Here is an 11,320-nt window from a genome sequence, read left to right as displayed (position 1 = left end):
TCCTTCCATTTTGCACCTGCATCAGGGTTTGATTTGCAAGATGCGAACAGTTTTGTGTTTCAGGTTACAGAAAATGTTTCAGATGGACTTTCTTTTGGTTAGAGCATGTAATTTCATTGCCCAGCCCTCCCTGTGTGCTGGGTAATCTCATTAGAGAGGCTGGAGAGAGACAGGGTTCATTACAGCTCCAATTTAAAGCTTGAGTAAGTTTGAATTCTACTGAATGCAGAGCTGCAAGTTATCCCTTGTCCTCCAGCTCTGGGATCGCTTTGCATGCCGAAGAAAATCAAACAGCAAAAAGCAAGAGAGAGGGTTTAGAGCTATAATCCAAACTGCCAGGAGACAAGACATTTCAGCTAGTGACCATATAAATTGTCCTGTTCCATTTTGGGTATGAGGCAGGTGGGAAAGCTTTCTATGTGCCGCTGCTGCAGTGCTAAGCTCACTGGTTCAGGCTCACTTTTCTCTCTTTCTGTAAGGAACATCATAGAGCTTGAAAGGGACACAGAGTCCCTCTTAGTGCTTCAGAAAACGTCGGGATCGGAACAGGACCCCAGTAGCAATATCTGTCTGGACATACTGAGCAAGTCTGGATATTGTTGTCCAGTAAGTGCAGAAGCAGATGTCTAAACACGGTGAAAAATAGCTATGTGGGGAAGGGGATGGTTAGCTTGGGTGCACAAACTACCTCACACAGATGCACCTAACATGAGCTGTGGTCACAGCTGTAGGTAACTTTGACAAATTGTTGCTATCCTGAAAAAAAATGAGCACAGTCTGATACCATAGTAGAAAGAGACAGGGAAACACTTTTTTTTTTTTGCCACAGACATTGAGTAAATATAAGATGGCAGTCATAGGGTAAATATGGTTTTGAAACATTCAGAAGTTGTCTACCCAGGGAGACTTCCAGTTCACTGATTTACAATGCCATACAGGTCTGTGCATGGCACGTGCGTTTTGAAAGGCAAAGGAAGGATGAGTGGCTAATACAGATGGTATATTCAAAAGGTGATCATTTTTCTAAACCAGCTATGGGTCTAAATCAGAAAGAAGGTCTAGCAGTGACATTACAAACACATCTCTTCTTCTCTAGTGTTGCTCTGAATGTTATGGTCGTGATGATTTTAATCACTTCTTACCTGTTAGATCTTTGCAAGTGAGCAAACTTGCTCTCTAAATGTAGTCTGGCTGACTTTGTCCAACTTGCATCAGGTCTTCAATATCTGGATTGATTGCAACTGTTCTTTAGCAGAGCAAAAGGCCAAAGACACAGTGTTTGTGACACTGCTGTCCTGGGACCCGGGGAACAATATAGGTGGGGAATCCAATGGGGAAACAGACTGAATATCCTTGACTTGATGGAACCGTTGGAGTTGCACCTCCTGCAACTAGCTGTAGGCATGCTTGTGAATTCAGAGACATGGTCACTGGGTTAGTTCACAAGAGTAAAAAATTCACATTTTCTGATTGCCTTCAGTACCAGCCTTTCATTTGCGCTCTCCGATTCCATGTAGCACACAAGATAGTGGTTTGAATATAAAAATATTTTAAGCAAGTGTGCATTAATGGATTCAAGAGGTCCTCGGCGGAGCTGGTGCGAAAGACAGGTTTATGGGGTGAGCAGCTTCTAACAGCTGGAAAATAGGATGTATAAGATGCATCTCCTTCTCCTGGTCAATTGGTCAATCACACCCCCTGCATAACATGTGCACAGGATGCGCCTCAAGAGCCCAGGCATCTTCTGCCTTTCTGGCACATCACTGGAAGTGGGGAGTTAGCCAAGACTGTGGCTTGAGAGAAGGAGATAAGGAAAATCTTGTATCCCAGTTGAAAGGCTTTCTGTCAAGTGATTGTCTCACATGCTGTTTCTTATATCAAAGGCAAAGTAAAAGCTGCAAAGCCTCAATTTGTGGATCCAAGACTGTGCTGGCCAGGAGGGGACATCCAGTCACCCTGCAGGTCCATGGAGTTCCCTACTTTTATTATTATTATTATTATTATTATTATTATTATTATTATTATTCTTTATCAAATCCCAGTTTTGCATGGGCTTTTGCATACTCTGCCAGTACCTCTATTTAAGCAAATGCATGTGTGTATGTGTGTGTGAGAGAGCGGGACAGAGAGAGAAGTGACAGCGAAAGCTTGTTGATGACTGAGATTCATGGGAGCCCCCAGAGTTGGCAAGAATCACTGTGCTCAGTGCTGTACAAACAGATCCGATGCCACTGTTTGCTCCCGAGGAGTTCAGAGCCTGACTGTATGGTCTTGTCTCCACAGCCCTCAATGCAGCAAGATGGAAGAAACTACAGAGCGAGAAGGAGGAGCTGGAGAGGCGCTTTGAGGAGGAGGTGAAGCAGCTTCGCAGGCAGCAGCAGGAGGAGCTGCCGGCGCTGGAGCAGCGGCTGCAGGAGGAGTACAACACCAAGAGGGAGAGCCTGCAGGAGCAGCACAGGCTACAGCTGGAGCAAGTCAAATTGCAGCATCAGGATCAGGTCAGTATCCGCCTGTTCCCTTTGAAGAGTAGACCGTGCTGGTACTCAGTGGGTTCAGGTAATGAAATATATTGAACACTCCAACATGAAGACACTGGAACTGATGACTGGAAAAATATATTCCTGACTACTGCTTTTCCTCCCCATTATTCCTATTGGTATTTCTACACAGTAGTACATTACATTGCCATGTCTTGTCTTCACATGCTTGCAGATGTTTTACAACACAAATATTAAGACTAGCTCTGCTCCCCACGCATACTTGCTCCCCAACCCACCTATTGTAGTCAATTTATATGAAACCAAGGGTTGAACAAGAATCTGCTCAACACAAGGCCAGCAGAACCCTGCCCATCGTTATTTGCAATGCTAGTTAAAGTGCAATACAGTGAAGTGATAGGGCCCATGCAACACGTAGCCTAAACATCAAGCAGGTGATCACTCTGAGTGCCCTGATTTCTGCTCCACCATTCAGTCTAATCTCTTAGATTGTATGTCCCAAGTGTTTCTCCTTGCTTTGCTTTCTGTATGTAAGTAGGAATACTCTCACATGCATCTACTTTAGTCTTATTTTTAACAGCTGGAGTGAACAAACACTGTAACTCACCCACGGGCACCTCTCACACGGTGGCAGAACATCCTGCTCTGGATTATGGCAATAATGCCTTTACCTGGCCTTTTCTCATTTTGCATTTGGTGAGCAGCAGATACAGTTCTGTTTTTTCCAGCTGCAACTCTTACCCATTGCCCAGCACCACAGTTCGTGAGGGCTTTTCTCACACAAGTATCTGCCGCACTCAGGTGCGCTCTCCATTCTGTGCCGTCAGCGTTTGACGTGCTGCAGTCCCCACTGCCACGGGTATGCCACCCAGGCATCTGATGCAGTGCAAGGGCCAGTCGTCTGTGAAATGTGAGCCCAGCCAACAGACCACCTGTTTGCCAGCATCGTTCTCTCCAACCTGGGGATTTTGCCAATGGCAAGGGCAGCTGGAGGTGGTGGAGGGTGAATTTTTCACTCTCTGAGGCAATGTAAATTGGCAGCAACAATGCAGTGCAGATGTGGTCTGTGAGATGGATTGATGTGACCAAAAGTCGAGGAGAAGGTTTTATGTCTGCATCTCAGAGTATCTCCAGTGTGCATTTTGAGGCTGCTGCCTGAAGCAACAGCCTGTGTCCGAGCTGATTCTCCCCCCTGCTCATGCCCGGGGGAGCAGGCGGACAGCAGGCGCTGCAGTGGGGTGCAGAGTGCAGACATGCCCCATGCGGTTCCCAAGGACGATGACAGCACTTGCTGTGAGCTCAGAAGCAAACCAGCCCCACCAGCAGAGCTTGTGCCCAAGCTAATTTAGACCATTTAAGAGGTAAAGCCTGGTGCAGCAGTGTGCAGCCATAGCTGAAGCACCTCCAGGAGCCAGGGAAAGGGGCTAGCCTGCACTGAGCTCACAGGAGAGGAGAGCACCAGCACAGCACAGCAGAGACGGCAGCCCACTGTCTTTAAGGTCAACTATTTGTAAAAAGGGAAAGGATACCATTTACTGCCTGTACTTGATGTACTGTAAAACACTCCTGGGATGGGAGTGCAAATACAAACCAAGATGGTGAGAGTTTTATGTCACTCATGTCACAACTGCCTGGTGTTAGATTTATTGTGTAACACCAATGGTACGCTGGGACTGGGCGCAGCGTGGTCCTCACTGGCACATGGGTCAGACAGCTGTGTCGGACAGACACACGGCATCCCAGTCTGTGCCCCAGAGTGTCTGCTGCCCTGGGTACCACCGTGCAATTTGGTTTGATTATTTGGTGACGTGGATTTTACCTATTTTAATTGCTGTGTCTGCTAGTTGTTACTGATTTGCAGGCTTGTAACGTGCAACACAAAAGCTTTATGCGACTGGGCTGTTTTGTCCCAGACAAACTACCTTTTTCTGTTAGTGCATTGATTTTCAAAGATGCATTAGAAGGTGCTGTCAGATAGGTTTTTGTGTTCTAAACCAGATGTTTCAAAATTTCAAACATTCTCTGTAAATGCTTAGAAGCTGTGCTGAGCCATGTCTTTTGGTTCTTATTTCAGTTTATGCAAGATGGTTTTCTTGCAATGCCCCTCAAATTTCCTGCTTTGCTTTCTGATATGAAGGAGGGGTGGTGTTCCCAAAAACCTTGGCTTTTTTTTTCCTTTCACTGTGTCAGTGAATCAGTTTGCCTGGTAGAAGATACTAGCTCTAGCTGCAAGCCTTACCTCTCCTGGATCACCAGGCATTAATATTAGTGAAGGAATTCGTTCCACAAGTTAATTTAATTTCTTGCTCAGATAGTTTATGGCTTATCTCTGCTACTCTTTCAAGTGTTTCTGCAAGCTCCCAGGACCACAAGAACAGATGGTATTTTTTTTCCCCTCAAGTTGATCAGTGCAGGAAAGGGTGATATAGGTCACCATAGGACTTGACTAGAAGTATACTTACTTTTCTCATGTTCTCATCTATTGTGATTCTATTCATCACCACACAGAAGCAATGGAAACACATCTTTCTCTCTGTGGGGCAAATAGTTCTCTCTCCTCCAGCCCTTTGGTTTGCTCCAGAGATTTTTGTTCCCTGAATTGCTGAAGATAACACAAACATTTCTCTCTACTGCTTTGAAAGCGCTGCTGTGACCCTGATCTCAGAGTTTAAGCCCATCTTTTCAGTCTGTGGTTCAGTTAGCATCTCATGATGAGTTTTAGCAGGCTTTCCCTTTCAATTCCTACTCCGCTGTACACCCATCCTGTGTGAAGCGCTCTTGGATCGGAGGAGGTTGACAGTCCAGGTTGGAAAGCTGCTCACCAGCAATGTATCTTGGCAAAGGAAAAGGAGAACATTGTTAGTCTAGGAACCAAGGTGCAGGAGGAATAAGGATGCCTAACAGCTGCTGACCCAAAGAGTTTGTAATCCTCGGTTCTTCCTTCCCCTGCTCGGAGGAAGAGGAGAAGTGCCCAGCTCAGAGCATGTCAAAACGAGCAAGCCTGCTCAAGGGACCGGAGTAGTTCAGCTCTGATGCTGCTGAGCTGGCACTGGTCCCAGCCAGCGTTAGGGCGGAGGCACTTAACCCCTGAGCTAAAGAGCTCTTAACGCTGGACATGAGAAAAGCCGTGTCCTTGAGCTGTCCATCTGCATGGGGGAATCTGAGCTTGCATTCATGAAGGCAATAACAATAGCAAAATCCTTTTAACCATGGACCTGCAATGTATTTCTGTATCCACACATCTAATTTGGAAGTTAGTCATCCCACTTCCATGGTTTCCAGACACAACTTAGTCTTCCACACTGTATTGCTGTAGTCACCATTTAGTTTAGCATCAGATAGCTGTTGTTTCTTTGGATACACAGTTGCCAGATTTTGGAGGCTCAGCTGCCTCTGAGGAGGTGAGGCAGATCTTTCAGCATAGCAGAGCATGAGAGCCAAACTCCTCACAAACCAGTCATGTGTGCCAGTGCATCCCAATATTTCTCATACCTCCTTGCAGCTAAGGGCAAAATTGCAAAGTAAAGGCTGCAATCCTGGCTTGCCAGTGTTTCTCGCTTGAGCTCCTCAGCTCAAGCTGTTTTGTCCATCAACTTATTGAACTTGTCCCACTAGAGCCTCCTCTTGATTTTACTTTATTAAGCCTTAAAAATCCCACACGAGCTTCTTTTTATAGCCAGAAATAACCAGGACATGGGTTAGGCGAGTTGATCAAGCCTATAGAGTAAGTTAGTGGTGAAGTTGGAATTAGCATCCAAGAGATCTGCTTCCCAGTGCCAAGCAGACTATCTGCTATGAAAAATTGCAGACAGGAGGTCATGCTGGAAGATTAAAAAGAGTCATTTGGGATGTGGATATGAAACACACAGAAGACAGAAAAATCCCTGCAGACCATTTGGAACATATCTAATTGGCTTTATAAATAAATAAACTGCCAAGGATGGTGGCAGCGAAAGGAGACCCCTTCACCTTCTGAAGGCGTTGGAGTTGAGCATAATCATTCCTATGGGGTGCTGCTCAGCTGAGAAGCAATTAGAGTATGAATAAAGACTTAAGCAAGCATGAGGTAAATAACATGGCAATGCTCATGAGGTTTCAGCACACAGACATCATATACAAGGACATCGTGCTCTGGGAAAAATAAATTGATAGTCTCTATCCCATTAGTAGCCCATTGAGTCATCTAGCCCCCCTTTCCCCGGTCTTTCATGCAATGTATCAGCAGACTGAGTCCCCATTGTTTCACAAACAGTTCTTCACCACTGAGTTGTCTCCCACATTATTATGAAAATGAGTTTGGATAATTTTAAATTCCATGTTAAATGCCTATCTGTCATTCTGAGAACATGCTTTCTCCAATACGGTTGGAAATTTTGCTTCTGTTGAGTAATCTAACACGTATGCTTGACAGTTAAATGCAGTGAAATAACATTTATTCCAGTCAAGACATGCTCAGCTGCAGTAACTTTCTACCATTATGTAACACAACAGTGAGCAAAAAAGCTGTTTAAAGTCAAGTCACTTTGCAATGAACAGCTGTTTTGTCGTAAAAGTAAAATAGTTTGATCCTCTGCATTGCCAGATATCACAGATAATGTATTAAATGTAGGGAATAAGATCACCATGATTACAAAACCCAGAAAAGCAAATCGATGCATTGCATTCGGAACTGCTCTGAACCAGTGACTTAACCTTGATCACCACTTCTCACTGTATTTTCTTTAATGCTGCATATCAAAACACCATCATTAGGGATCTCGCTTTGCCTTTAGCCAAGTCTAGTAACAAACAATGTACTGAAGGAGTCCCAAACCCATCAGGTGCACAGGAACACAGGCTGCCCACAGCCCTTTTCCAACGGCCTCCCCTGCTCCCGTGATGGCTGTGTGCGGTGTGGTGTGCGGTGCAGTTTGTTGGGCAGTTTGCAGAAGCAGGACCTCTTTCTGGCCTCAATATGAGATCGGGAAAAAGTTTTGTGGCTTCACTGTCTTCTTGCTTACTTCCACACCAACCTGAAAACTCTTCTGTCTGCGCTGAAAAAGGTGCTGTCATATCTTTTATCAGTTTATTGGATGTGGACTCATAATACATGATTCAAGAGGGCAGAGGAATTTGGGTATTGATGACTTTGTAGGATACTTTTTTTCAAGTAAAAGTGTGATAAATTGCAAATCATTTTACATACCCACTGATAATAATTTCAGTGTTTCTCTAGAAATAAATATTTTACAACTATGAATAATTCGTAGGCACTTTCCATGAAAGTTAATTCAAGACCTTACAATAAAAATCATTGCAGCAAAGTGCCTTGAAGACAAAAACCAGGATGGCTCAGAACTGTGCATATTTATCTGACCATCAGAGGGAGTCGGGTCATTAATATAATTTAGATTAATGGAATGTTGAGATTTCTGAACATTTCATAAATGGCTTCTTCGCTTAAGGGCTTTTTGGACTTTTGCTTTCTTATGTACCTCTTTTATCACCATTAAGTTAAAAGAACAAAAATACTATCAGCAGTGACTTACACACTACCACTCAAGGCGTCAACATGCTTGTTTCGTAATGAATAAAACTGGCTCAGGTGCTGGAAGTGTCACACTCAGTAGATCCCTTTACTGTTTCCAGCTCACTGGAGCTCTCTAGCAGCGGCTTGTCAGTGTGCCACAGCATGTCTAATCGTGCGTCCATGTCTCCATTCATTGTCATCGGAACAGGTGGAAGATATCACAGCTGTACACGAAGCTGCAATGTTACAGTTGGAAAATAACCACATAGTCGCCATTACAGTACTGCAGGATGAGAATGACTGCAAGATTCAAGGTAAGCCAAAGACAACCCAATGGCCACAGAGCTATTCCAGAGCAGGAGTTAGCACTGTAGTGAGACTGTGTAAGCCTGGATTTTCTTCCTCCAGAGCAGATGATACAGAAAATTTGTGTTGGTCTAGTGCTTTCACGTGGGGTGGACCACTGGGTTCATACTAGGGGTGAGGGAGGGCTGTGTGCGGTGTGTACAGCGTCTGACTCGGACCTGAGACTATCTGAGGGTCTGCGGGCCAAAGATAAGGCTTTCTCCATGGGTCGCTGAACATAGAGTCCAAATTCCACCTCACTTCACACACAGACTTTTCTCAAGAGCCTAATCCTCAGGTGCTCAGGAGGCTAGAGCTCATTGACCATCTCTGATTTAGGTGCTTAAATGCCTACACAGCTTCTAAAAACAAGACTCATCATTTTCAGTAGCAAAAGTCTGGCCATGTTGAGCAGACCAAAGCCACACGCTGGTGCAAATCTGCACCTCAGCACTGTAATCTTTATTTTGTATTACGGTTTTTCCGTGGGATTTGATGCTGCAGACAGAGCTGTTTCGTCCCTACCAGTTCAGTATCTAAATACATGTCTTTGTACATGCTTTAGCTGACATTTAACAGTTATCTGTACAATCTCCCTCTTTTTTTTTTTTTTTTTTTTTACACATAAGCATGAAGGTCTAATTTTTAAATAGCTCTAGTAGGTTTTCCCACAACTTTCCCCAAACCAAGCCGTATTGCTTAGCTCTGCACTGTGTCAATTAGAGACACAGTCCAGAGCATAATGTAAGCTGAGAACAGTCTATTCCCCTCTCCTGTAGGCAGAGATGGTATCTAGCATAACATTTTTAAATTAACATATCCAATTTTGAAAATGAAAAAAGAAAGCTGTTCCTTGCTTGAGGATATTCTTATCTGTCCATTTTTGTTAGTATTTTCTGATATTAAAACTCGGCTGTGCTTTATCAAGGCTCTGTTGGCCAAAGTTTGTGCTCCCTGCTCCTGGTGCGGGTATGAAATGCCCTCCTGTGCATGGAAAAGGCATTGCAGCAGCTGCAGTCTAGTGCGCTGTACAGAGCACTAGAGCGTTAGTATTATTACTGCTGTTACAGTGGCTAGTAAGCAGTGGTTAGAGGGCAGAACCCTATGGGACTCAGGGTAAAGACAAAAAACAGAGTGTCCGTATACTAAAAAGGTAGGTGCTACTGCTGTACTGAATGACAGTTTGATGCCATTGGTTTAGAGATTAAACTTTATTCCACTTTGGTTATTAAACTTTTGGTTGTTATTATTAAGTCCAGGGTGAGTTGTTCTAGTAGTGAAACCTTTAATCATGTAATATAAATAGAAGACTTTTTTGTCTTTGGGCTCTGTCAGTCTCACTAATGGAATAAACCTCACAGGTCATCTGCCAAAGCACCTGGAGAAGCACTGTCATTTGCATTTTTGCATATGAGTTGCTGGACCCTCTCTCTCTCCCCCCAGAGAAATTGCAACCCAAGCTTTTAAATATATCTAATTTAAAAATCTTTGATTTGGGGATACTCACTCTGAACTGGTAAATGACCCGTTGTCAGACTGAGCCTTTTCAGATCAGAGCCCCCGGGAGCCGGGAATTCTGAGCAGTTCTGAAAAATCAGAAGCTGGTCATGTAGAAATAGAGGTACCTACAACCAGTGAAAGATCAGGAAATCTTGATCCTCAAAACAAATCATCCAAGGTCAGAGAGTATGTTACTACCAGTTTCCTACTCAACCTCCATGCCCTAAAACTGCATCCCGAATTGTGCTTGGCTCACAATGTCTGTGCTCTCGGACCCTGGTTTGCTAGACTTCACTTAGAAATGGCATGTCTGTGTATCTTCCCCAGAACTGAATACTGCTCACAAACTGGAAAAGGCACAATTAGAAGAGAATTTTGAAAAACTGCGGCTGTCACTCCAGGTTAGCAGTTTCATTATTTCCCACCCCTGTAACGATGTTGCGGAGCAGCTGACGGGGCAGCCCCAGCCCCGTTGCCAGCTGCCAGCACCCCAGGCCCTTGCTTCTTACCAGCTATAGTACCTCTTGTCCTCCACCTGTCCCAACTGGCATCCAGCAGCAAAGGTGCCCCCTCAGGTTTTTTCCTCCGCCTTGGCTGGTTCAGCAAAATACTAACTATCTGAAAGAGAAGAGAGGGCAAACCTAAAGGGAGGAAAAGTCAGCTGGATAAAGCAAAGAAATGTCCTTTTGACCCTGCTGACTGCTGGCCCAGCACAGGGAGCAAAGCTGAGCTCTTCCGTGCATGGTGGGGAGAGCTCCGGCACCTGCAGTGGCTGTGAACATCACCTTGCCTACATGGTACCCTCCAGCAGGCACCCCCAGGGCTCCAGAATGCGGAACTCTCCCTGCCTGGCCATGCACCTGTGCTTTAAACTCGTCCCCGCTGCCTGAATATGGGGGAGCCAGTCCCGCCGTGTAGAGACATCTCCATTCCCACCGGAGGGCAATGCGGTCCCTGATGAGGGATGCCCCAGGGCTAGCCCTGCTGTGCAGCCAGGCTGTGGCCAGCCAGGGTCAGCCCTGCACATCACATCTCCCACATCCCACTGTTTAACACCAAGCTCAAGATCGTCTTGGCTTTTTCAATCCTTCTAATAACTCCATGCTGTTCTCACTCTCTAGATGAAGAAATCCCAAGGAGGGGAGGGCAGAAGCGTGCCCCGGTGATTCACGCTGTTTGGAAATCTTGTGTGAACAAGTAAAGATGCCACAGCAAATAATGCCAGCTCTGTTTGATTTTGCAGGCAGAGATGAATCACAATTTTTAAAACCCCTGACTAGCACATACTGTTGCACACAGCAACTGTCACTGCCTTCCTCATGCCGCTGTGACAGTTTGAGGCATGTCAGCAGTTTTGCAATAAGCACTGATGTAACGTTACAGCCAAGAAATTACACATATGAAAGATAAGAATACCAGTTTCACAGCAACTGTGGCTTTTAAGATGTTGTATATAGAGAGGTAACAG

General features: G+C 44.9%; 1 protein-coding gene across 1 annotated transcript in view; it reads left to right on the top strand.

Annotated features, from left to right (window-relative positions):
* MTUS2 (microtubule associated tumor suppressor candidate 2) overlaps positions 1-11,320 on the top strand; it is a 203,713-nt gene that overhangs the window by 181,386 nt on the left and 11,007 nt on the right. Inside the window, exons 8-10 of the mRNA XM_009327746.1 lie at positions 2,284-2,498; positions 8,216-8,321; positions 10,180-10,253. Of these exons, the coding sequence (XP_009326021.1) occupies positions 2,284-2,498; positions 8,216-8,321; positions 10,180-10,253 (395 nt within the window). The remainder of the gene's footprint in view (positions 1-2,283; positions 2,499-8,215; positions 8,322-10,179; positions 10,254-11,320) is intronic.

This window comes from Pygoscelis adeliae, unplaced genomic scaffold (assembly GCF_000699105.1).
Source record: "Pygoscelis adeliae isolate BGI_AS28 unplaced genomic scaffold, ASM69910v1 Scaffold14, whole genome shotgun sequence".
Classification (NCBI taxonomy): Eukaryota; Metazoa; Chordata; class Aves; order Sphenisciformes; family Spheniscidae; genus Pygoscelis; species Pygoscelis adeliae.
The sequence above is the reverse complement of the archived record's forward strand: the minus strand, read 5'-3'. Positions and strand labels throughout refer to the sequence as shown.